The 26,537-nt window shown below is 47.9% G+C and overlaps 1 protein-coding gene across 3 annotated transcripts; it reads left to right on the top strand.

The window, feature by feature from the left end:
* Window positions 1-323: 323 nt before the first annotated feature.
* Window positions 324-20,692, top strand: LOC143022523 (uncharacterized). 3 transcript variants are annotated; one of them, XM_076180778.1, is made up of 7 exons: window positions 324-502; window positions 2,953-3,549; window positions 3,636-3,949; window positions 5,507-5,599; window positions 16,422-17,488; window positions 18,660-18,798; window positions 20,148-20,692. In XM_076180778.1, exons 3-7 carry the CDS (start codon window positions 3,692-3,694, stop codon window positions 20,559-20,561), a joined length of 1,971 nt encoding a protein of 656 aa, XP_076036893.1. In that variant the 5' UTR covers window positions 324-502; window positions 2,953-3,549; window positions 3,636-3,691; the 3' UTR covers window positions 20,562-20,692. The 3 variants fall into 3 exon arrangements, with proteins under 3 accessions (XP_076036893.1, XP_076036892.1, XP_076036894.1); XM_076180777.1 differs by lacking the exon at window positions 2,953-3,549 and having other exon boundaries at window positions 329-502; XM_076180779.1 differs by lacking the exons at window positions 324-502; window positions 2,953-3,549 and adding an exon at window positions 753-936.
* The last annotated feature ends 5,845 nt before the right edge of the window (window positions 20,693-26,537 follow it).

The raw sequence follows: 26,537 nt of genomic DNA, 5'->3' as shown, positions 1-26,537 counted from the left end.
TGTATTCACTTGGTCTTTTGGATCACGTGTTCGACTCGTGATCGACAGCTATTTCCCTCCTGGAAGAGAGCTCAGAGCTCGTAGGTCCGATCTATGGGTAATACTATGACCTTTCACACACACACACACCCAACTCCCCGCCCACGAGAGTCAGAGTAACGACCCGAAGCGCAGCTGTGTGTGTATGTGTGTGTGTGTGTGTGTGTGTGTACACATTCATATTATTTTACTTTTGTCACTCTATCTTATTCAGTCTAATAGATAACTCCTCTTATTTTTCCAAGTATTTCTTCACAGTGAAAACTATTCATGAACTATTTAATTTCATAAATCAAACGTTGCATTTTTAGCAAATGCGGCTGCGCATAGAAACAATGCAGGCGAAATTGAGTGACGGGCCGAAAGTGGTAGGTGGACAGATACAAAATTATTCAAAATGGAAAGAAAATGGTACAAATACCCAAGCATTAAGATTGAAAACCTTCCCCCGGATATTGCAGAGGTAAGAAATAGTGACATCAACAATAGCTAACGTAAAATTGAATTATTATCAACAAAACTGAAAATTTATGGAACTACTTGTCACAAAATATTTAATGGGGGACCAGTTGACTGCTGTGTCGATCAATTCATATCAAATTTAAAGTCATGATTCAAATACTGAATATAGGGAGAAAAATAAGAATAATACACTGATTTGGCTTAGGACATGTAAAAGTAATGCAATGCAGAAATATGTATTTTGTGAATTCAGTAATTCTGTATTGTATTGTGCAGCATTGCCCAGTACCTTTCTACTGGTGACTGTCGGTACAATTTACAAAAGTAAGATTATTTCGATTAAATTAAATCTTTGTACAAAAATGGTAGAGGTTGCAGTTATCAATGAGAGTGGTACATGGAAGGTTATCCAGTCTTGTCTAATTTTAAAATAAGGTAAATGGCACATTTATATTAGTATGTTGTATTTTGTTCCTTAGTTTATTTGATTTTTTATTATTGAGTTTGTGGTTATTGTTAAACTTGCTCATATGGTATGAGAATGATTTCTATATGGATTTGGGTAGGTTTTTGCTTCCCTTAATGCAAATATTTTTAGTTAGATTCTTTCACCTTTTCTTCAGTTTTGTAAAGAAACAAATGATAAGTCAATAGTGACAGCACTGTCTTATTATGTTCTAAAAAGAAAATAAGTAACATCCCCGGCAAATTTGGAGCAGTTGTTTTAAGTGTGTTCACGACTTCAGAGCCCTGAAGAGCATTTACTTGGGAATTGTATGATCTGTTACCAGGAATCTCAAAAGAAGTTTTGCATGGCAGTAAAAACCCTTAAAAGGCCCCAAGGCAGTCAAAAGTTTTCCGCAAACTAGAAGATTTGATATCAAGTATGATTAGGCCTACATTGATTAGAAATAATAATGATGATATGGTATTACATCACAAACTCCCCCCTATCAGAAGGCTAGGACGGTGCCCCTCACAGAAGACTTTGTAGTTTACATAGTTGTATTTTATGGGAAGGGGGAGCTACGCTCATGGTGTCCTGCCTTTGTATCTCGCAGTGTCTAGTTTGCTCTTAAATTCATGAATGGCTTTTGCACACACTATTTTTTTGTCCAGTTTGTTCCAAGTGTCCACCACTCTGTGTGGAAAACTGTTCTTCTTCAGATCTCTTGTATAACTATGTTTTTTGACTTTCCATATCCTCTTGTGTTTCTCTTGTCCCAGTTTAACAAGTCCTCTCTATCAAGTATTTCTATGCCCTTCATGATTTTATAGGTAGTCATTAGGGTGCCTCTCCCTCTTTTTTGCTCCAGAATCAGTAACTCCAAGTTAGCCAGTCTCTCTTCATATGACAATTTTGAAAATGCAGGGTCCATTTTTGTGGCTGCTCTCTGGATTCTTTCTATTTTCTTTATACAGTATTCTTTTTGGTACTGGGTGACCACAATGTCGCCACATATTCTAGTCTAGCCGTATCAGTGTGACTAATATTTTTTCAATAATTTCTTTGTCCAAATATGTAAATGTCACTTTTATTGATCTTAACAAGTTAAAGGATTCTCTGACAATTTTGTTTATTTGTTTATCATAGGACAAGTCGTTTGAGATAATTACTCCCAAATCTTTTTCGGATCCCACTTTCTTTACCTCCTTAGTTCCAATTTTATATTGTCCTTATATTCTATTGTGTGTGTGTATTTACCTAGTTGTATTTTGCGGGAGAAGAGCTATGCTTGTAGGGACCCGCAGTTGTATCTTTCCGCGTCCAGTTCTTTCTTAAAGTTGTGTATAGTTTTAGTACTTGCTGTTTTCTCTTTCAATTTATTCCATGTATCTAACACTCTATGTGGAAAGCTATTCTTTTTCATATCTCTTCTGTAACTGTCCTTCTTAAGTTTCTTGTGTCCCCTTGTATTTCTATTGTCCCATTTAAGTAGATCATCCCTGTCAAGGATTTCCATCCCTTTCATAATTCTATATATGGATATCAAATCTCCTCTTTCTCTTCTTTTTTCCAGAGCTATTAATTTTAGTTTGTCCAATCTTTGTTCATATGTCAGCATACTGAGTGTTGGTGCCATCTTTTTTAGTGCTCTTTGAATTCCTTCTATTTTTTGTGTGTGTGTGTGTGTGTGTACTGGATACTCTAATTTTGGTCTTATCAGTGTAACTAGGATTTTCTTCACCATCTCCTCGTCTATGTAGTCAAAAGCCACTTTCATTGATCTTATTAAGTTGTAGGTTTCTCCAACTATTTTGTTGACATGTTTGTCTAGTGTCATGTCATTTGAAATGATCACTCTTAGGTCTCTTTCTGAATTTACTTTTGTAACTTTTTTTGTTCCAATTTCGTATTTACCGGATATTCTATTTTTGCTTTTTCTAAATTCCATTATACTACATTTTTGAATGTTGAAATTCACTTTGTTCTTCTTACTCCAATTCCAGATGTTGTCCAGATCTCCCTGAAAAGATTTACAGTCTTCCTCGTTACTCACTCTCTTCAGTAGTTTTGCATCATCTGCAAAGTTTATGTAGCATTTAATTCCTTCATCCATGTCGTTTATACAAATAGTGGGGTGAGGAATTTGGTACATCATAAGTTGGGCGGAGGAGAAAGAGCACAGACATTTTCAGAAAGAATCCAAAGAGCAGCGACAAAAATGGCACCTATACTGTCAAATCTGACATACAAACAAAGATTGGAGAAATTACATCTGTCAACACTAGTACAGAGAAGAGAAAGAGGTGATTTGTTGACCATTTACAGAATTATGAAAGGGATGGAAATTCTCGATAGAGACAATTTGTTAAAGTGGGACAGAAGATAAACAAAAGGACACAAAAAGAAACTAAAGAAGGACAGTTACAGAAGAGACCTGAAAGAGAATAGCTTTCCACACAGAGTGATTGATGTCTGGAACAAACTGAACAGAGAAACAGTGAATGCCAAAACTATACACGATTTTAAGAATAAACTGGATGCAGAGAGATACGAAAACGGGTCACTACGAGCATAGCTCTCGTCCCATAAAATACAATTAGGTAAATATGTAACCTTTGTGGTTCATTTTTAATTTTTTATTTATTTATTTATGTTTTTATTTATTATTTATCTATTTTTTTTCCAGATTTATGGACTCCAGGTCGAGGACACTTGGAATGAGTGCGAATTGTGTCCCCTGGGATGGAGGATCGTAAAGAGGAGGTGCAGCAGGATGACAGAGAGGAAGGGAAAGGGCAGGAAGGCGAACTGGAAGAGAAGCTGTGGGAAGTGGAGGAGTTCTTGGTGACTTTGGTCGACAACGGTCGTTCAGTTGTCGCGAGGAAGGACAACTTGCCCCTCCTGCCCAGGAGCACGAAGGACTTCACTCCGTTCCTGACGGAGTTGGCGCTCAAGAACGTCAGCCCCTTACGCAAGGCAGATCCAGACCTTCTGCGGCAGGTAACGCAACCCACTATGGACTTCCTTGACTGTATAAAGTCTGCTCTAAGGGTTGATGTCATAATGTGTTATCTCTCTTGTATCTCGCTAGCCAAGTGGGTTAGGGTGTCGTTACGATACAAAGTCCTCTGTGAGGGGCACCGTCCTAGCCTTCCAATAGGGGGAGTTTGTGACGTTAAACCAAATCACTTGCAGCGAAGGTAGAGATGATGACGATTTGAACCCTGCCCCGGGGTATAATTCATTAGATTCCACGTTACAAGGCCCACCGTAAGGGGCACTGTCTTAGCCTACCCGATAGGGGGGAGTTTGTGATGTTGAACCGAATCGCATCATCACAATCACTCTCTATGCCTCTCGCCTCTCTCTTACTATCAAACACCTACCTACCTGTCTCCCTCTCTTCCTCATGTCTCCTTCCCTCCCTTTCCCCCTCCTTTCCTTCCCTGCAAAATCACATTTGAACACTGCAACAGTGATTGATAATCAAGAGATCAAATGAGGAAAACCTTTTGACAGTAATGGCGGAATTGGCAAAGATCATGAATGCATTTGATGCGTCTAGAATAGAAAGGGGGAAATGCAGAATTGGCAAAGATCACAAATGCATTTGAGGCATCTAGAATCGGGGAAAATGCGGGCATCATGTGTAAGACATCTTGCCTCTTAACTCCTAGAATATGATGTGACTGCATAGGCGTCATGAGACGGGAGTATACAAAGATGCTGCTGTGAGTGTCCTGATAATATTTATTTTTTAGATGTAGTCGACTAGTGACCCCAGTATTATGTGAACAGGCTTGATCACATTTTCTGTGGACATGAACATTTTGTGTGAAAGAGAATGAATATAACAGCAGCCGTAGCTTTATATTTTATAGTGCAAGTATTGTGATGCATCGTTGTACGTCAGGCACGAGTATTTAATTCGTATTGAAGAGGTTAACGTCAGACGCTTTAAGAACCCTATTTCCGTGCAGAGAAGGAGGTGTGGCATTTACCCCTCTCGATTCTCGATGCCTCGTTTCAAGTTGGAACAAAGTTCATAGTTTCAGAGCTATTACGTGCCTAAGTGCCCCCCCCCCCGAGCAAAGGACTCAGGGATGCCCCCCTCCTTTCCCCCATCACCACTTACCATCTCCACTATCCCTTACTGCCTATTATAGCAATCGGCTCGCAAAATAATTAAACAGATTTATAAATATTATATAATGTCCCTATTGCAGAAAGGTTAAAAAAGGGAAAAATATTTCGTATTCTGTTGAGTCTAACGCAAAATTCGTATATTACGTTAAAATATTGCGGGTTCCTTTGACCTTTTTATTTATTATGATTATTTTGTCAGCCTTCTGGGTGGCATGTCCAGACTAGAATTGCGGCCACCCCACCAAATGTGCCGTCCTATGGCATATGCACCCCCATGTGAGGGCCCTCCTGCATGGTTTTCTTGGGGCGTAACGTCAATGGCCATAAGAGTTACGATGCCAGAAGTGAACAATCCCCATCACTTCTGGACACCGTCACTGTCTTTCACCACGACCTCCTCTCACCACGCAGGGACGGGAATGGCTCACGGAGAGGCTCGGAGGAGGCAAAGAGCTGGAGCTTCATTGCATCTGGAATCCAGATTACAGAGACGGCATTGTCCAGGTAAGTTCTCGTAACACGGACGTACGCTATTTTTCTTAGAAGTGGTATAGCATCAGAAAAAAAATAAATTTTGTAAATTATAATACATCAATGTAATAGATATTTTTCTCGGCAGAAATCGTTATCAGAAAACGTTGTAACCTATACAGAAATGAACAAAGTCGCTTTGACTCCTTTAGATGCCAACTTTGTTTTGATAGATTCGGAGGTCTGAGATGATGACAACCCTAATGACCTCAAGAAGTACAGGTATTGCATCACTAAATGCAGGTTTGGCTAGAATAGACGAAAATATCATACTTTAATTTCTTCAGCCTCCACTGCCAAAACAGTGGTTACGTTTGTTTATAGTTTTTAGCAACCTTTTCTATTATTAATTTCCGCCAAGAATGACCATATATTACATTGATGTATTATGATTTACAAAATTAAAATCTAATTTCCTATTGCTATATTGTGTGGAGTGTTTTCAGGGATGAAATGGGTGGGAATGATTTTATGCCTTTTCCTTTTTGGCTACCTCCCTAGTAAGGGGGAAAAAGCCTTGGTATATGTATGTATTGCTATATTGCGTTAGGTACCTTTATCAGTTTATCAGATGTACTGACCTCCTGCTCTCACTTCCACATTTCTTCTCGTATCTATTCTCGTAACCTGCACTGCACCCCGTACTTCTTAACCTCTTCGATGTGATGACGCCCATGTAGGCGTCATGAGGCGTGAGTGGATATACGAGGATGTCGGTGTCTTGATTATATTCATTTTGTAGTCGTAGCCGAGTGAACCCCACATTCTGTGAACTAGTTTGATCGTGTTTTCTGCATTTGTTAATACTCGGTGAAAGAGTGATTAATACCAGCAGTGACTTCATGTTTTATGACGCCAGTAGTGTGATGCATCGTGCATTAGGCATCCGATGCTGCGCGAGAGAGGATTTGACTCCTATTGAAGAGGTTAGCCATTTCCTTCCTCTGAATCCCCCCCCCCCCGTATTATGGATCTTCCTTTCTATACATACATACGTACATTACATACATCTACCACACACAGGCCTCACACGGGAGGTAGCCAAAAAATAAAAAGGGCATGGAAACCACTCCCACCCATTCCATCCCTGATGCACTCCACTCCCCTCCACCCTCTACCCTCTACCCTCCCTCTTATCTTGGCACCTCCTGGATGACAATGGGTCATCCCTGCATCTCGCCCATTGCCCCCCCGGGTCACAAGTAGTGTCGTAAGGCACGGCACATCCACAGCAAGGCTGCTTCATTAATTCAGCGACCCCCCCCTCTCTGTTCCCCCATGCAGAAAGGGAGAAGATGGGGAGAAATTCCTTCGGGCTGCATGAAATTTATTTCTCGCGCATACTCCCTCACTCCCCTGATCTTCCTTTCTGCCACATTTAGATACAAAGTCTTGTTGAGCGCAGTGTCCTCGGCAGTCGTCCCCAGATAGGTATTAACCACTTCAGTACGAGTCAAATTCTCGCACGGAGCATTGGCTGTCATATGTACGATGCATCACACTACTCGCATTCTAAAATATAAAGCCACTGCTGCCGTATTACTCATTCTCTTTTACTCCGAGTAATAATAAACACAGGAAACGTGATCAAACCAGTTCACAGAATCTGGGGTTAACTCGTGTACAACTACAAAAAAAAAATGTATAATCAAGACGCTGATGCCGCCGGCATCCACACATACCCACTCACGCCTCGTGACGTTTACGTAGGAATTGAATCAACATACCAAAATGCTTAAATTCGAAGTCTTCTTGAATGAAGAGCCCTTAGCATTCGTCGCCAGTTACGTATTAATTGTGACAAAGATGATCACTCCGTCTGTTGCCCAGAAAGGGGGCATCAGGGGGGGAGGGGGTGCATCCACAAAAGTGTAACGGACTTTGAAGGTGAACGTGGGCGCGCGCGCGCGACATCGGTGGTCAAGAAATCATCGCGAAGAAGAAGAATGGGGACCTGATGAGCAAGGTATCCTCTCTCTCTCTCTCTCTTTCTCTGTCTTTCCCCTCTCTCTCCTCTCTCCTCTCTCTCCCCCTCTCTTCTCTCTCCCCCTCTCTCCTCTCTCCCCCTCTCTCCTCTCTCCTCTCTCCTCTCTCCCCTCTCTCCTCTCTCCCCCTCTCTCCCCTCCTTTCCTCTCTCCACCCTTTCCTCTCTCCCCTCTCCCTCTCTCCCCCCTCTTCTCTCTCCTATCTCCCCCTCTCTCTTCTCTCTCCCCCTCTCTCTTCTCTCTCCCCCCTCTTCTCTCTCTCTCCTATCTCACCCTCTCTCTTCTCTCTCCCCCCTCTCTCTCGCCTCTCTCTTCTCTCTCTTCTCTCCTCCCCCCTCTCTTCTCTCTACCCCTCCCTCCTCTCTCTCCCCCTCTCTCTTCTCTCTCTCCCCCTCTCTCTTCTCTCTCTCCCCCTCTCTCTTCTCTCTCCCCCTCTCTCTTCTCTCTCCCCCTCTCTCTTCTCTCTCCCCCTCTCTCTTCTCTCTCCCCCTCTCTCTTCTCTCTTCTCTCTCCCCCTCTCTCTTCTCTCTCCCCCTCTCTCTTCTCTCTTCTATCTCCCCCTCTCTCTTCCCCTCTCTCCCCTTTCCCCCCTTTCTCCCTCTCTCCTCTCTCTGCTTTCTCCCCATCTCTCCTCCCTCCCTCTCCCCCCGCTCTCCTCTCTCCCGCACTCCCCCTTCTCCCCTCTCTCCCCCTTCTCCCCTCTCTCCTCTCCCCCCACTCTCCCCTCTCTCCCTTCTCTCCTTTCTCCCCCCTCGCTCCTCTCTCCTCTCTCCCCCTCTTTCCTCTCTCCCCTCTCCCCCTCTTTCCTCCCCCTGTCCTCTCCCCCCTCCCTTATCCCCTTTCTCCCCCCTCGCTCCTCTCCCCTCTCCCCCCTCTCTTTCCTCCCCCTCTCTCCTTTCTCCCCCTCTCTTCTCTCCCCCTCTCTCCTCTCCCCCTCCTCTCTCCCCCTCTCTCCTCTCCCCCTCCTCTCTCCCCACTTCGCTCCCCCTCTCCCTTCTCTCCCCCTCTCTACTCTCTTCCCCTCTCTACTCACTCCACTCTCCCCCTCTCTCCTCTCTCCCCATCTCTCTCCCTCTTCTCTCCCCTCTCCTCCCCCTCTCTTCTCTCTCCTCTCTCTCCCTCTCTTCTCTCCCCCCTCTCTCCTCTCTCCTTTCTCTTCCCCCATGTCACTTCTCTCCCCCTCTCCTTTCTCTTCCCCCATGTCTCTTCTCTCCCCCTCTCTTTTCTCCCCCTCCTTTCTCCCCCTCTCTCCTTTCTCCCCCTCTCTCCTTTCTCCCCCTCCCCTTTCTCCCCCTCCCCTTTCTCCCCCCTCCCCTTTCTCCTCCCTCTCCTCTCTCCCCCTCTCTCCTCTCCCCCTTTCCTATCTCCCCCTTTCCTCTCTCACCCTCCCCCTCTCCTCTCCTCTCTCTTCTCCTATCTCCCCCCCTCTCCATTCTCCCCTTCTCTCCTTTCTCCTCACTACTCTCTCCCCTCCCCCTCCTCTCTCCTCTCTCCCACATCTCTTTCCCCCCTCATCTCTCCCCCTCTCTCCTCTCTCTTCTCTCCCCCACTTTCCTCTCTCCCCATCTCTCTCCCCCACTTTCCTCTCTCCCCATCTCTTTCCTCCCCTCCCCCTCTTCTCTCCCCCTCTCCTCTCCTATCTCTCCTCTCTCCCATCTGTACCTTCTACCCCACTCTCCCTTCTCCCCCTCTCTCCATTCTCCCCCATCTCCTTTCACCCCCCTCTCTCCATTCTCCCCCTATCTCCTTTCTCCCCCCTCTCTCCATTCTCCCCCTTCTCTCCTTTTTCCTCACTACTCTCTCCTCACCCCCCTCTCTTCTCTCCCCTCTCTCTTCTCTCCCCCTCCACTCTCTCCCCCCTCCACTCTCTCCTCCCTCCACTCTCTCCTCCCTTCACACTCTCCTCTCCCCCTCTCTCCTCTCTCCCCTCTCCCCATCTCTCTTCTCTCCCCATCTCTCTTCTCTCTCCCTCTCCCTTTTCTCCCTCTTCTCTCCCCCTCTCCCTCTTCTCTCCCCCACTTCTCTCTCCTCTCTCCCCCTCTCCCCCCTCTTCTCTCTCCTCTCCCCCTCTTCTCCTCTCCCCCCTCTTCTCTCTCCTCTCTCCCCCCTCTTCTCTCTCCTTTCTCCCCCCTCTTCTCTCTCCTTTCTCCCCCTCTTCTCTCTCCTTTCTCCCCCTCTTCTCTCTCCTTTCTCCCCCCTCTTCTCTCTCCTTTCTCTTCCCCCTCTCTTCTCTCTCCCCCTCACTCCTCTCTCCCCCTCTCTCTTCTCTCTCCTCTCCCCCTCTCCCTCTTCTCTCCCCCTCTCCCTCTTCTCTCCCCCTCTCCCTCTTCTCTCCCCCTCTCCCTCTTCTCTCCCCCTCTCTCTTCTCTCCTCTCCCTCCTCTCTCCCCCTCTCCCTCCTCTCTCCCCCTCTCCCTCCTCTCTCCTTTCTCCCCTCTCTCCTTTCTCCCTCTTCTTTCTCCCCCCTCTCTCCTTTCTCCCTCTTCTTTCTCCCTCTCCTTTCTCTTCTCTCCCCCTCTCTCTTCTCTCCCCCCTCTCTCTTCTCTCTCCTCCCCCCCTCTCTCTTCTCTCCCCTCCCTCTCTCTCTTCTCTCCCCCTCTCTCTTCTCTCCCCCTCTCTCTCCTCTCCCCCTCTCTCCTCTCCCCCTCTCTCCTCTCCCCCTCTCTCCTCTCCCCCTCTCTCCTCTCTCCTCTCCCCTCTCTTTTCTCCCCCTCTCCCTCCTCTCCTCTCCCCCTCTCTCCTTTCTACCCCTCTCACCATTCCTCCCCTTCTCTCCTTTCTCCTCACTATTCTCTCCTCTTCCCCTCCTCTTTCCCACCTCTCTCTTTCCCCCTCACCTCTCCCCCTCTCTCCTCTCTCGCCATCTCTCTTTCCCTCTCCCTCTCCTCTCCCTCCTCTCCTCTCTCCACTCTCTCCTTGCTCCCCCTCTCTCCATTCTCTCCCTATCTCCCCTCTCCCCCTCTTTCCTCTCCCCTCTCCCCCTCTCTTTCCTCCCCCTGTCCTCTCTCCTCTTTCCCCCTCCTCTCTCCTCTTTCCCCCTCCTCTCTCCCCTCTCTCCTCTCTCCTCTTTCCCCTCTCTCCTCTTTCCCCCCTCTCCTCTTTCCCCCCTCTCCTCTTTCCCCCCTCTCTCCTCTCTCCCCCTCTCCTCTCCCTCTTCTCTCTCCTTTCTCTTCCCCTATGTCTCTTCTCTCCCCCTATGTCTCTTCTCTCCCCCTCTCCTTTCTCCCCCCTCTCTCCTCTCTCCCCCTCTCTCTTCTCTCCCCCTCTCCTCTCTCCCCCTCTTTTCTCCCCCCTCTTTTCTCCCCCTCCTCTCCTCTCTCCATTCTCCCCCGCTCTCCTTTCTCCCCCCTCTCTCCATTCTCCCCCTTCTCTCCTTTCTCACTACTCTCTCCTCTCCCCCCTTCTCTCTCCTCTCTCCTCTCCCCCCTCATCTCTCCTCTCTCCCCCTCTCTCTTCTCTCCCCCTCTCTCCTCTCTCCCACCTCTCTTTCCCCCCTCATCTCTCCTCTCTCCCACCTCTTTCCTCCCTCATCTCTCCTCTCTCCCCCTCTCTCCTCTCTCCTCTCTCCCCCTCTCTCCTCTCTCCCCCTCTCTCCTCTCTCCCCCTCTCCTCTCTCACCCCTCTCCTTTTTTCCCCTCTCTCCTTTCTCTCCCTCTCTCCATTCTCCCCCTATCTCTTTTCTCCCCCTTCTCTCCTTTATCCTCACTACTCTCTCCTCTCCCCCTCTCTCCCCCTCTCTCCTCTCCCCCTCTCCCTCTTCTCTCCCCCTCTTGTCTCTCCTCTCTCCCCCTCTTGTCTCTCCTCTCTCCCCATCTTGTCTCTCCTCTCTCCCCATCTCTCCTCTCCCCCTCTTGTCCCTCCTCTCTCCCCCTCCTCTCTCCTCTCTCCCCCCTCTTCTCTCTCCTTGCTCTTCCCCCTCTTCTCTCTCCTTTCTCTTCCCCTATCTCTCTCTTCTCTCCCCCTCTCTCCTTTCTCCCCCTCTCTCCATTCTCCCTCTTCTCTCCTTTCTCCTCACTACTCTCTTCTCTCCCCCCTTTCTTCTCTCTCCTCTCTCCCACCTCTTTCCCCCCTCATCTCTCCTCTCTCCCCCTCTCTCTTCTCTCCCCCTCTCTCCTCTCTCCCACCTTTTTCCCCAATCATTTCTCCTCTCTCCCACCTCTTTCCCCCCTCATTTCTCCTCTCTCCTCTCTCCCCCTCTCCTCTCTCACCCCTCTCCTTTTTCCCCCTCTCTCCTTTCTCCCCCTGTCTCCTTTCTCCCCCTATCTCTTTTCTCCCCCTTCTCTCCTTTATCCTCACTACTCTCTCCTCTCTCCCCCTCTCTCCTCTCTCCCCCTCTCTCCTCTCTCCCCCTCTCTCCTCCTCTCCCTCTCTCCCTCTTCTCTCCCCCTCTTGTCTCTCCTCTCTCCCCCTCCTCTCTCCTCTCTCCCCCCTCTTCTCTCTCCTTTCTCTTCCCCCTCTTCTCCTTTCTCTTCTCTCCCCCTCTCTCCTTTCTCCCCCTCTCCTTTCTCCCCCTCTCCTTTCTCCCCCCTTTCCTTTCTCCCCACTTTCCTTTCTCCCCCCTTTCCTTTCTCCCCACTTTCCTTTCTCCTCCCTCTCCTTTCTCCTCTCTCCCCCTTTCCCCCTCCTCTCTCCCCCTCTCCCCATCTCCTCTCCCTCCTCTCCTGTCTCTCTCCTCCTCTCGCCCCTCTCTCCTCTCCCCCTCTCGTCCCCCCTCTCCTCTCTCCCCCTTTTTCTCCTCTACTCTGTCCCCCTTCTCTCCTCTCTCCCCCTTTCTCTCCTCTACTCTGTCCCCCTTCTCTCCTCTACTCTCCCCCATCTTCTCTCTTCCCCCCTCTCTTCTCTTCCCACCCTCTCTTCTCTCCCCCTCTCATCTCTCCCCCCTCTTTTCTCTCTCTCCCCCCTCTTTTCTCTCTCTCCCCTTTTCTCCCTCTCCCCTTTTCTCCCTCTCCTTTCTCCTCCCTCTCTCTCTCCCTTCTCCCCCCACTCTCTCCTCTCTCCCTTCTCCCCCCACTCTCTCCTCTCTCCGACCTCTCCCCCTCTCTCCTCTCTCCTACCTCTCTTTCAATCCCCCTCTCCCTATCATCTCCCCCTCTCTTCTCCCCTTCTCTCCCTCTCCTTCCTCCCTCTACCTTCTCCCCTTTCTCCCCCTCTCTTCTCTCCCCCTCTCTCCTCTCTCCCCATCTCTCTTTCCTCCCCTCTCCCTCCTCTCTCCCCCTCTCTCCATTCTCCCCCTATCTCCTTTCTCCCCCTGTCCTCTACCCCCTCCCCTTTCTCCCCTTTCTCCCCCTCTCTCCTCTCTCCCCATCTCTCTTTCCTCCCCTCTCCCTCCTCTCTCCCCAAAATGATACAAGGACTCGGAAATTTGCCTTACGAAGAGAGGCTTAGGCACCTACACTTACACTCTCTGGAAAGACGGAGAGTGCGGGGTGATCTAAGAGAAGTGTTCAAGTGGATCAAAGGCTATAACAAGGGTGATGCAAACAAGGTCATCATAATAAAACAACAGGGCAGGACTCGCAGTGATGGGTATAAACTGGACAAATTTAGATTTAAGAAGGAAATAGGCAAGAATTGGTTTACAAATAGGGTGGTCGCTGAATGGAATAAACTTAGTAACCACGTAGTAAGCGCTGATACTCTCAGTTGTTTTAAAAAACGATTAGACAGCTTTATGGATGGGGATGACAGGTATGGATACGGAGCTGCCTAGTGTAGGCCTTATGGTCTTTTGCAGTCTCCTTTATTTCTTATGTTCTTATGTTCTTTCTCCTCACTACTGTCTCCTCTCCCCTCCCTTCTCTCCCCCTCTCTCCTTTCCTCCCTCCTCACTCTCCCCGTCTCTCCTCTCCTCTCTCCCCATCTCTCCTCTTTCCCCTCTCCTCATCTCTTTCCTCCCCATCTCTCTCCTCTCCCCCTATCTCTCTCCTCTCCCCCTGTCCCTCTTCTATCCCCTCTCCCCCTCTCCCTCTTCTATCCCCTCTCCCCCTCTCCCTCCTCTTCTGTCCCCTCTCCCTCTTCTCTCCCCCCCTCCCTCCTCTTCTCTCCCCCCTCCCTCCTCTTCTCTCTCCTGTCTCCCCCCTCTTCTCTCTCCTTTCTCTTCCCCCTCTCTTCTTTCTCCTCTCCCCCTCTCCCTCTTCTCTCCCCCTCTCCCTCTTCTCTCCCCCTCAACCTCTCCTCTCCCCCTCTCCTCTCCTCTGTCTCTCCCCGCTCTCCCCCGTCTCTCCTCTCTCCCCCGTCTCTCCTCTCGCCCCCTCTCTCGTCTCCCCCTCTCCTCTCTCCCACTTTCTCTCCTCTCTCCCCCTTTCTCTACTCTCTTCCCCCTCTTGTCTCTTCCCCCTCTCTTCTCTTCCCCCCTCTTCTCTCCCCCTCTCTTCTCTCTCCCCTCTCTTCTCTCTCCCCTCTCTTCTCTCTCCCCCTCTTTTCTCTCTCCCTCTCTCCCTCTCTCCCCCCACTCTCCTCTCCCCCTCTTTTCTCTCTCCCCCTCTTTCTCTCCCCTCTCCCTCTCTCCTCTCTCCCCCTCCCTCTCTCCCCTGTCTCTCCTCTCCGACCTCTCCCTCTACTCTCCGACCTCTCCCTCTACTCTCCCCTCTCCCCCTACTCTCCTCTCTCCCCCTGTCTCCTCTCTCCCCGTCTCTCCATTCTCCCCCTTCTCTCCTCTCTCCCCTCCCCCTCTCTCCCTCCTCTCACCTCCCCTCTTCCCTCTCTCCCTCCTCTCCTTTTCCTCTCTCCCCTCCCCCTCTTTCCCTCCTCTCCCCTCCCCATCTCCTCTCCCCTCCCCCTCTCCTCTCCCCTCCCCCTCTCCTCTCTCTCCTCTCCCCTCCCCCTCTCTCTCTCCTCTCCCCTCCCCCTCTCTCCCTCCTCTCCCCTCCCCCTCTCTCCCTCCTCTCCCCTCCCCCTCTCTCCCTCCTCTCCCCTCCCCCTCTCTCCCTCCTCTCCCCTCCCCCTCTCTCCCCTTCCCCTCTCTCCCTCCTCTCCCCTCCCCCTCTCCTCTCCCCTCCCCCTCTCTCCCTCCTCTCCCCTCCCCCTCTCTCCCTCCTCTCCCCTCCCCCTCTCTCCCTCCTCTCCCCTCCCCCTCTCTCCCTCCTCTCCCCTCCCCCTCTCTCCTCTCCCCTCCCCCTCTCTCCCTCCTCTCCCCTCCCCCTCTCTCCTCTCCCCTCCCCCTCTCTCCCTCCTCTCCCCTCCCCCTCTCTCCCCTTCTTTCCTCTCTCCCCTTCTCTCTCCTCTCCTCACCCCCTATCCCCCCTTCTCTCTTCTCCTCACCCCCTATCCCCCCTCTCTCTTCTCTTCCCCTTCTCTCTCTCCTCTCTCCTTTCTCTCCTGTCTCCCCCTCTCTCTCCTCTCTCCTCTCCTCTCCCCCTCTCTCTCCTCTCTCCTCTCCTCTCCCCCTCTCTCTCCTCTCTCCCCCTCTCCTCTCCTCACCCCCTATCCCCCCTCTCTCTTCTCTTCCCCTTCTCTCTCTCCTTTCTCTCCTGTCTCCCCCTCTCTCTCCTCTCCCCTCCTCTCCTCTCTCCTCTCCTCTCCCCTCCTCCCCCTCTCTCCCTTCTCTCTCTCCTCTTCCCCTTCCCCTTCTCTCTCTCTCCTCTTCTCCTTCTCTCTCTCCTCTCTCCTCTCTCTCCCCCTCTCCTCTCTCTTTTTCCCCCCTCCCCCTTTCCTCTTTCCCCCATCTCTCTCCTCTCTCCCTGTCTCTTCTCTCTCCCTTCTCCCTCTTCTTTCCCCCCTTCTCCCTCCTCTCTCCTTCCTTTATCTCTTCTCTCCCCCCTTTATCTCCTCTCTCCCTCCCCCACCCCTCCCCATCCCTCTTCCCCTACTCCCTTCCTCTTCCCGTACCCCCTACCTCTCCCCCACCCCCTTCCTCTCCCCCTCCCCATCCTCTCCCCCTCCCCATCCTCTCCCCCATCCCCTCACTCTCCCCCTCCCTCTCTCTCCCCCTCCCTCCCCTCCTCTCCCCCTCCCTCCCCTCACTCTCCCCCTCCCTCTCTCTCCCCCTCCCTCCCCTCCTCTCTCCCCCTCCCTCTCCTCCTCTCCCCCTCCCTCCCCTTCTCTCCCCCTCCCTCCCCTCCTCCCCCCTCCCTCCCTCCTTCCCCCCTTTCACTTCAAAATGTTTCAAAAGAGCTTTCCTGAGCTAAGAAAGGAAAAATGACCTTCTCTTTCTCTCTCTCTCTCCAGGTATTTATTGACGGCACTTTGGAGGAGCCCTGCACTGCCTATTGTGCACGCGGAGATTCCTCCCCATTTCAGGTTGTGTGGGGGTGGGATTGGGGCTGGGGCAGAGACTCCAAGAACGGTTTGGAGTTTGCATGTCCAGGTTCCTTTCCATTTCAGGTTCTGTGGGATGGGGGCTGGGGCAGAGACTCCAAGAACGGTTTGGAGTTTGAATGTACAGGTTCCTCTCCATTTCGGGTTCTGTGGGATTGGGGCTGGGGTGGAGAACTCCAAGAACTGTTTGGAGTCAACAGAATGTGGCAAGTGGCCCTTGGTGGTAAATGGAGACCTTACAGTACACAAGAGATGTGAGGGATGACTCGTCATCCAGGAGGAGCCAAGATAAGAGGGAGGGAGGGAGGGAGGTGGGGTGGATGGGAGTGGAGTATGTGGGGATGGAATAGGCGGGAGTGGTTTCTATGCCTTTGTATTTTGGCTACCTCCCTTGTGAGGGGGAAAAAGCCTTTAGTATATGTTTGAATGTACCTTTTACGTTAACTGTGATAAAAAAAACTCAGCCATCATATTTCCATGAGCAGCATATAGAGCCACGGTTTGGCCACCCCTGGTATATAGAGACCTAATGGCAATATCTAAAATCTCCCTCAGGTGGACACCTTGACCTTCCAACCTCCATCGGACGACCACGGGGACGGGCAGAGCGGTGGTCCTCCTTCGCCAGAATCCTTGGTGATGGACTTGTACTCAGGCTGGGAGGAACCTACCCTGTCAGAAGAGCACCTGTTGGAAGGCGAGGAACCGCAACATGAGGAGCCGCCACCTTTGGACATGAATCTCCTGGATCGTAGCGGACAGACGGCTGCAGTAGACGATTGTTTTGTTACAGAGAGTTGTGTGGCATACGAAGAGCCAACTATGAGGGATGGGAGTACTGTTTCTTCTTCGGATATCGTGCTGCTCCAGGAGGAGGAGGAGGATGGAGTACAGCCACAGGCTTCATCCCAGCCCTCCACAGTACACCCTCGTCCCTCTGGGTCCTCTCCACAGCCATGGATGCCGACACACCAGGGGTATATTACGACAGGTCAACCTTGCCCCCCTCTACCCAACCCCGTCGGATCACCCTCGCACCCGTGCCCCCCGCCACCTCTGCTACACGTGCCTTCGTCCCAAGGGTATGCATCAGCATTCCAAAGTTGTGTGTCGCCCCGATTTCAAGCTCCTCTATCGTCACACCAACCGTACGTGTCCCCACCACTGCCACTTGTTTCACTGCCTCATCCTCACGTGTCACCGACTCAGCAGCTCGCACCGTTGTCTTCAGTCCATTCCTGTGAACCTCGGTCCCGACTGTGCTCGTTGCCGTCTCGGCCAAGCGGAGTGTTGGCCCAGCAGTCCAACCGTCCAGCAGTCCAACCGTCCCATCCACCTGGTGTCTCCCCACCATCGGAGACCTGCTCCTCTCGAGTGCGATCCACATCCCCGTGCCAGGCCTCACCAAAGACAACCAAAGACAGGTACAACTTCAAAGGGAAGAAGGGACCAGGCAGACACTTGACTCATCCTCAGAGACCTCAGGGTTTTACCAAGGAACCGCTCGTTGGCTGGCACGGGGCACTTGCCGCAACAGTGACCCCAGTCTCAGGAGCCAGCGGTAACAGAAGGCAGTCTTCCGAAGTGTACCGTACCGTACAAGAAACTGGATTGGAGGTCAGGTGAGTCATACCTTTTTCTACACCATAGGTTCTTCCCTTGAGGTTAGTTACGTTTCATCAGTATACGATTTATATATATATATATATATATATATATATATATATATATATATATATATATATATATATATTATGTGTGACTAATAATTTGACATAGCCCAAAAGGATTTCTCTCTGTCATCTCATTTTCTGCACTTGTAGCAGGATCAGAGGAAGGATTGAGGAATTTAGTGACAGAATTTGGGAAGGTGTAGGGCGAGGTGAAGCAAAGGCATGATTCATTAGATTCCATGCTACAAAGTCCACTACAGGGCCCTTCCTAGCCTCCTGATAGGGGGCAAGTTTGTGACGTTAAACCATATCGTCATTGCTGTCTCGTAAGCTGGACTGGATTAAACCGCATAAGTTTGCCAATTTGTGGAAGGGATTGAGGTTATTGCAAATCTTCATCATTCTTGTCCTCGAGACTCATTAACCCACTGTCGATGAATGAGATAAGAAAGACCGGAGATCCGTATATTTTTATCACTATCTGTGGTCCTCTTCATTAGATCGATGAAGAAGACCACAGATAGTGGTCAAAATATACGGATCTTCTGTCTTATCTCGTTCTCCGACAGTGAGTTAATAAGTCTCATTTTACAAACGTGCTGCTACATTATGTCTTCCTAATTCTTGACCTTCTTGTGGTTCTCTGTACAGCACGAGCCAAAAGCTGAGCCACACCAAAGTGCATTTACATTGATTTGTGAATCTGCATGGTTCTCATAAGAACATAAGAATGAAGAAGACTGCAAGAGACCATGAGGCCTACACTAGGCAGCTCTGTATCCATCACCACCTGTCATCCCCATCCATAAAGTTGTCTAACCGTTTCTAAAAAGAAACTGATAGTTTCAGCACTCACTACATAGTTACTAAGTCTATTCCATTCGTCGACCACCCTATTAGTAAACCAATTCTTGCCTATTTCCTTCTGAAATCTAATTTTGTCCAGTTTATAACCATTACTGCGAGTCCTGCCCTGTTGTTTTGATATGATGACCTTGTTTGCATCACCCTTGTTAAAGCCTTTGATCCACTTGAACACATCTATTAGATCACCCCTTACTCTGTCTTTCCAGAGAGGGTAAGTTAAGGTGCCTTATAATTCTTGTGGTTCTCCGTACAGCAAGAGCCAAATCCTGAGCCACAGGGAGGTCCGTTTGTACCAGCAGAATCTTCGACTGGAGTGGGACGACTTGGAGAAGAGGTACTCGACAAGTTCCTCCACGGACCCAGGGCACAGAGTTCTACAGAGCTATCCTATGGTGGGTTGTTGACTTATCTTGTATCAGGCATGATATTCTTCAGATTTAAATCGGAATTCCGATTTTTTTTCTTTTCCTGACAATGATCTCGATTTTTTGTCATTAATTCCTGATTGTCATTAATGATTTTAATAAATGATCTTGATAAAAAAAAATTGTGGTCAAATGATTTTTGGTTGATGTGAAGTTTTGGGCGATTCGTATGTCGGCTGTACCTGTGTGTAAGCGGTTTATTTTGTGCTGGACCGCAAGTGATTCGTTTTGTGTAGCATTGCGTGGCGTGGTGCGCACGTGTACGTATAGAAAGGTGATGACTGGGGTAGATTTTATTTTGGCTGAATTATATCGATAGCAACATCAGCGGAACAGCTTGCATGCATTTGTTTACTAGGGATTCAGCCTAGGCCTGCGGACCCCCTGACCCCCACTATCATGCCTGTTGTATTTACTCAGTTTGATCTCTCTCTATATATATATATATATATATATATATATATATATATAATATATATATATATATAAATATATTTATATATATATATATATATATATATATATATATATATATATATATATATATATATACCAAGAGCTTTTTCCCCCTTATAAGGGAGGTAGCCAAATCAAAGGGCACGCACCCAGTCCCACCCATTCCACCACCCTTTCCTCCCTCTCATCTTGGCTCCTCTTGGATGACGGGTCATCCTGTCTCCCGCCCAATGCCTTGGGCCAGAAGCAATGCAGCAGGGCCAATTCACTTACAGTACCCCCCCACCACCACCATCATCTCTGTCCCCAAATGTGAATACCCCCAGACTACCTTAAATATTTCTACTTGGAATAACTTGGATGATATAACCCAAATCTTGATATGACTGGTCTATTTAAAGATATAGACCAAGATGAAACCACACATGAATTTGTAGCTAGGGCATGATTTAGAAAATAAACAAGATAATTGAATGAAAAAAAAAGAAAAAAAAAAGGATAATAATCTGCATGTCTACGACTTAATACGTGAAGAAAATCTCTCGTTTGCTCGGGTGAAAGTTGGTACAAGGAACGGGGGTGGAGACTTTCTGAATAAGAGGTGCATTACGTCCCGAATATTTAAAACAGTGTGGCCTCTCCTTGGCTTTTCCCCCAAGATCTTGGGATTTTTGCCATCATCTTGGAAAATTGGATATAAATTGTAAAAAAGTAACAAATCTTTTATTTTTTTCACCAAGATTTGTTCATTTTTTACCATTTATATCTAAGATTCCAAGATGATGGCAAAAACCCCAAGATCTTGGGAAAAAACCAAAGAGTGGCCACACTGCCGATTAAGAATGTTTCTCTGCTTTCAGGATGACCGCGATGTCACTGTACAGCACCATCTGGGCTGGATTGCTGCTTATCAGGAGGAAATGACGCTCATGGACAGGCAGGGCCCTGTCAATAAGGTGGAAAATGACTCTTTATTTTACTTATTTATTTTTCTGTTTGAGATGAGGTGTCTGAGAAGTATGGTAGGGGTTACTAGGTTGGATTTAGTGAGAAAAGAGGAGGTGAGGAGGAGAACAGGGGTGGTAGGGGAGTTGGGAGATATGGTGGATGAAAGAGTATTGGGATGGTTTGGACACGTGGAAAGAATGAGTGAAGAAAGACTAGTAAAAGAGGTGTGGAAGGTAGAGGTGGAAGGAATGAACATGAGGGGGCAACCTAGGATGAGATGGATGGATGGGGTAAAAGGGGCATTGCAAAAGAGGAATGTCTGTTGAGGAAGGACAGGAGAGGACAGAAGATAGGGGTGAATGGAAAATGGTTGTGTATGGATGATGTTGTAATGCATGAGAGGGAGTGGGTTGGGGATGGTGGAGTGATGGAGTATGCATAAAAAATAATCTGACGCAGCCCGAAGGTATTTCTCCCTATCTTCTCCTTTTCTGCTTGAGGGGACGGAGAGGGGGGATCGCCGATATAATGAAGTGGCCTTGCTGTGAATGTGCTGTGGCTTGCTGCATTGCTTCTGACCCAGGGCAGAAGGTGAGATGCCGTGATGACCTGTCATCCAGGAGTCAAGAAAAGAGGAAGGGAGGGGTGGTGAATGGGAGTGGAGTACAACCACTCCTCGTTTAACGACGACAATTGGGACCAGCGCGCCGTCGTTAACAGAATTGGTCGTTAAGCGAAAGTGTATACATATACGTACATGTACTGTATGTACAATGTCCAGCAATACATGTATCTTTATTTTTGTGTATTTTCCCTCTTTTATACAGTACATTAAAGCTTTATTTACGGTGGTTAGGTTCCTGAAATTACCGTATATGACCAAATCCGCGTATGCTGACATTCCATATTGAATACCGGGGTATTTTTTTAGTTTCGACCATGGGCGCAATATAGCAATAAAAAGTTAATTATTAATTTTGTAAATTAAAATGTATCAACGTAATATGCAATTTTGTGGGCGGAAATGAAAGTAAAAAATACCATGCTACAAGAAAATATGCTAATGAACGAAGTCGGTAGCATAGGATTGGGACGCCATCTTGTCGTCTGCCAACGTCTCTCACGACGACGACAACGAGGACGAGCCGGAGGACATTTAATTTGCAGGTAATGATTTATCAAACACAGGTCAGGTTAGTTTAGTTTAGGTTAGACGAATTCATCATCCTTTTATTTCTTCGACATCGGCATCTATCATAACAAACATGGTGTACCATTCGTCCGACATGACTTCGTTACTTACGAAATTTGTTTTAGCACCTTTTTTTTCCGCTCACAAAATTGCATATTACTTTGATACATTATAATTTACAAAATTAATAATTAATTTTCTATTGCTGTACTGTATTGCGCCCATGGTCGAAACTAAAAATTTACCACTACCGGTATATACTGTACCCCAGGTAGTTTTTGCAGCTTGCAGGATGGTAATGTAGACCTAAGCTTCAGAACACTTTACCTCACAGCTAATATTCACCGTACAAGTTCAATTATAACATCATACAAATTTGCCTCAGCCAGCTTAATTATCGTACACGACGTCATAACTTCGGGAGATTTACGTTAAACGTCTGTCATAAAGCCCGTCGTAACTCCGCGTTGTCGCTAATTGAGTAGGTCGTTAAACGAGGAGTACCTGTATGTGGGGATGGAATGGGTGGGAGTGGTTTCCATGCCTTTTTCTTTTTGGCTACCTCCCGTGTAAGAGGGAAAAAGCCTTTGGTATACGTATTTATGCATGTACAAATACAACATACTTTACATGTGCCCACTACGTATTTTATAATGCATGCATTGTGATCCATCGTTGTACATCAGGCAACCTGACGTGCACACAAATATTTGACTCGTATTGAAGAGGTCAAACCCTCCTTCGCCTCTCGGCAGATGCACCGTGTGTTGGAGTGTGTGATGACGACCGTGAAGGTAAGGTAGAGGGTCTCGGAATGGTTTTGTAAGTTCGAATTCGTCCATTGTGGATTAACTCTCTGCCGTATGGACGAACAACTGCAGACGGCAGCCACCAAGGACAGAGAGAGTCAGCTGCCCTCCGCAAATGGACAGAGCCGTCACAAGTCGCCAGACGTGATTGACTGCAGGCAGTTGTTAGGACGAGCCAACAAGTTTTTGGAATCTGCATCTTTTATGTTTTTTTTTTTTTCTATTTTATCATTATTATCATTCAGTGCCCTTGCTATGGATGTGCTGTCTCTTGCTGCATTGCTTATGACCTAGGGCAGGATGCAGGGATGACCCGTCATCCAGGAGGTGCCAAGATAAGAGGGAGGGTGGATGGGAGTTGAGTATGTTGGGGATGGAATGGGTGGGAGTGGATTTTATGCCTTTGTTTTTTGGCCAAAAAGCCTTTGGTATATGAATGTATGTATTATTATTTGTTTATTTGTTATTATTTATCATTTGTTTATTTTTTTAAAGAGAGAGAGTGTGCCATATATTTGAATGGAAGAACCTTGTTTGAAATTATGGTTGAAGAAATCTGCCATTGTTCTTCGTCTTCAGGAAAACGAGAGTCTGGTCCAAGTTTGCTGATTCCTAGTCGAGGTGCATCAGTACGGTCCAGAAGAAAGACGCTTGACTCTGGAGGTGAGATTTTGTTCGTCTCTTGTGACCTGTGGACATGAAATTTGCATCAGAACTTCGTTTCCTCAGCTTCTTCAAATGTACTGCATTTGTATTAACGGATCAATTGATTTCCCTTTTTTTATTCCAGGCATGAAATTGGTTACAAAATAGGACGAGGGAATCATATGAGAGGTACAAAGTAAAGAGAAGGGAAGTTAGGCATAAGATAAAGGAAGCAAAGAGGAGAGCAGATGTGAAATGGGGTAAGAGTATGACAGAAAATTTTGAAAGTAATAAAAAGATGGAAGCTCGCTGGCTGAGCGGGTAGGGCGTCGTTACTTGCTGCGAAGGTCGAGAGGATGGCGGTTCAAATCCTACCACCGGCGAAGTTGAAGCAAGGGCATGGTTCATTAAATTCCACACTACAAAGCCCTCTGTGAGGGGCACCGTCCTAGCCTTCCGATAGGGAGGAGTTTGTGACGGTAAACCATATCATCAATGAAAAGATGTTTTGGAAAGAAATTAAGAGAGGAAGAGGAGGGGAATCAAGTAGAGAAGGAAAGGTTAATAGGTGCAGATGGTGAGATGATAATGGAAGAGAAGGCAGTGAGAGGAAGACGGGCAGAGTATCTTAGGGAGTTGCTAAATGTGAAGGAGGATAGGGAGGGAAAGATACTTGCAGTCGGAAGTGCAAAGATAATGAGAGTGATGTGAGGAAAATACATACATACATATATATACCAAGGCTTTTTCCCCCTTCCAAGGGAGGTAGCCAAAAAGGGAAAGGCATAAAAACACTCCCACCCATTTCATCCCTAAATACACTCCACACCCCTCCCACCCTCCCTCTCATCTGAGCACCTCCTGGATGACGGGTCATCCCTGCACCCTGCCCACCGCCCTGGGTCAGAAGCAGTGTCGCAAGACACAGCACATCCACAGCAAGGCCGCTTCATTTAATCGGCGATCCCCCCTCTCCGTCCCCCTTTGCATATAAGGCGAGGACGGGGAGAAATCCCTTCGGGCTGCGTCAAAATTTACTCACACATACTACCCCACCCCCCCGCCCATTCCTCCTCATGCAGTCACAACATTATCCATATACAACCATTCTCCACTCACCTCTGTCTTCCGTCCTCTCCCTTCCTTCCTCAACAGACATTCCCCTCTTCCCCAAAGCCCCCTTCACCCCATCCATCCACCTCATCCTAGGACGTCCCCTCATGTTCACTCCCTCCACATCTGCCTTCCATACCTCTTTTACTAGTCTTTCTTCACTCATTCTTTCCATGTGTCCAAACCATCCTAATATTCTTTCATCAACCCTATCTCCCAAATCCTTTTTTACCCCTGTTCTCCTCCTCACCTCCTCATTTCTCACCCTATCCAGCCTAGTAACCCCCACCATACTTCTCAGACACCTCATCTCAAACACATTCAAACTCCTTCTCTCTTCTTCTCTTATGTTCCACGTTTCTGCCCCATACAGTGCTGTTGGCACAATCAGTCCTTCATACAGTCTCCTCTTCGCATCCATTCCCAAATGTCTATTCCTCATTACACTCTTTAAACCACCAAGGCATTTACTCGCTTCTCTCAATCTACATTCTACCTCCACCTTCACTCCACCTTTTCCTGCTACACTTGCACCCAAGTATCTAAAACTATCCACTTCCTCCAGTCGCTCTCCCTTAATGTTCACTTCCAGTCTACTGCCACTTTCACCCCTTGTACATCTCATCACCTTACTTTTACCCACATTTATCTTTAGCTTTCTTCTATCACATACTCTCCCAAACTCTGCCACCAGCTTCCTCAATCCCTCCTCTGACCCTGCCACAAGCGCAGTGTCGTCCGCAAACAACAGCTGGCTCACCTCCCACTTTTCTCCATTTTCTTTAACCATCTCCAATCCCTGACTCACTACCCTAGCATTCACCTCTCGCACCACTCCATCCATGTATAAGTTGAACAGCCAGGGCGACATAACGCATCCTTGACGAAGTCCCACCTTTACTTCAAACCACTCACTCTCTCCATTTCTAATCCTAACACATGCTCTACTACTCTCATAAAAACTCTTGACAGCTCCCAAAAGCTTTCCTCCTATCCCATAAATCTGCATAACCTCCCACAGTGCCTTTCTGTCTACCCTATCATAAGCTTTTTCCAGATCCATAAAAGCCCAAAAAACATCCTTCCCCTTTCCTATAGCTTTCTCACATATCTGTCTTACCACAAAGATCTGATCTACACAACCTCTACCCATCCTAAATCCACACTGTTCCTCACCAATTACTCCTTCTGTTCCTCTCCTAATCCTCTCAATTAAGATCCTCCCATAAGCCTTCCCTACTACACTCAACAGGCTAATCCCTCTGAAATTACTACATTCACACTTGTCCCCTTTTCCCTTGTAAAGAGGAACTATACAGGCACTACTCCAGTCCTCCGGTACTCTACTCTCTCTCCAGCAAACATTAAATAACCTCACCAACCAGTCCACCATCACTGAACCTCCCTTTTTCAGACATTCTGCATGACATCCATCCAGACCAGGTGCCTTACCTGCTTTCATCATCTTTACAACTGCCTTCACCTCATCCTTCCTTATTTCTCCTCCATTCTCCTCACTCATCACTCTCATTTTCTTCGCATTTCCCACTGCAGCTATCTTTCCTTCCCTATCTTCCTTCACATTCAGCAACTCCCTAAAATATTCTGCCCATCTTCCCCTCACTGCCATCTCTTCTATTATCATCTCTCCATCTGTACCTTTTACCTTTTCTTCCCTACTTGATTCGCCTCCTCTTCCTCTCTTAATTTCTTTCCAAAACATCTTTTTATTACTTTCAAAATTTTCTGTCATACTCCTACCCCATTTCACATCTGCTCTCCTCTTTGCCTCCTTTACCTTTTGCTTTACTTCTCTTTTCTTTTCTTTGTACGTCTCATATGACTCATATGAGTGAGGAAAATGGAGGAGAAATAAGGAAAGATGAAGTGAAAGCAGCGGTTAAGATGATGAGAGCAGGTAAGGCACCTGGGTTGGATGGATGCTATGCAGAATGTCTGAAGAAAGGAGGTACAGTGATGGTGGACTGACTGATGAGGTTATTTAATGTTTGTTTATGAGTGGATAGAGTGCCAGAGGAGTGGCTGTATAGTTCCACTTTACAAGGGAAAGGGGGACAAGTGTGAGTGTAGTAGTTTCAGAGGGATCAGCTTTTTGAGTGTAGTTGGGAAGGTTTATGGGAGGGTCTTCATTGAGAGGATTAGGAGATGAACAGAGGGAGTAATTTGTGAGGAAGAGTGTGGGTTTAGGACAGGTAGGGGTTGTGTAGATAAGATTTTTGTGGTAAGACAGATATGTGAGAAAGCTATAGGAAAAGGTAAGGATATCTTTTGGGCCTTTATGGATCTGGAAAAGGCTTATGACAGGGTAGACAGGAAGACACTGCATACTGCAGATATATGGGATAGGATGGAAGCTGTTAAGAGTAGTTAAGAGTTCTTACGAGAGTAATAGAGCTTGTGCTAGGATTAGAAATGGAGAGAGTGAGTGGTTTGAGGTAAAGGTGGGACTTCGTCAGGGATGTGTTATGTCACCCTGGCTGTTTAATCCATACATGGTTGGGGTGGTGTGAGAGGTGAATGCA

Source organism: Oratosquilla oratoria, unplaced genomic scaffold, assembly GCF_046742065.1.
Source record: "Oratosquilla oratoria isolate Oo_2021 unplaced genomic scaffold, ASM4674206v1 SCAFFOLD110, whole genome shotgun sequence".
NCBI lineage: Eukaryota > Metazoa > Arthropoda > Malacostraca > Stomatopoda > Squillidae > Oratosquilla > Oratosquilla oratoria.
This window is presented reverse-complemented; position numbering and strand designations above follow the sequence as displayed.

Coding starts and splice junctions, on each gene's coding strand:
- LOC143022523 (XM_076180778.1), top strand. CDS start 3,692: ATGGAGGATCGTAAAGAGGAGGTGCAGCAGGATGACAGAGAGGAAGGG. Junction 3,950..5,506: donor ATCCAGACCTTCTGCGGCAG/GTAACGCAACCC, acceptor CTCACCACGCAG/GGACGGGAATGGCTCACGGA. Junction 17,489..18,659: donor GAAACTGGATTGGAGGTCAG/GTGAGTCATACC, acceptor TTCTCCGTACAG/CAAGAGCCAAATCCTGAGCC.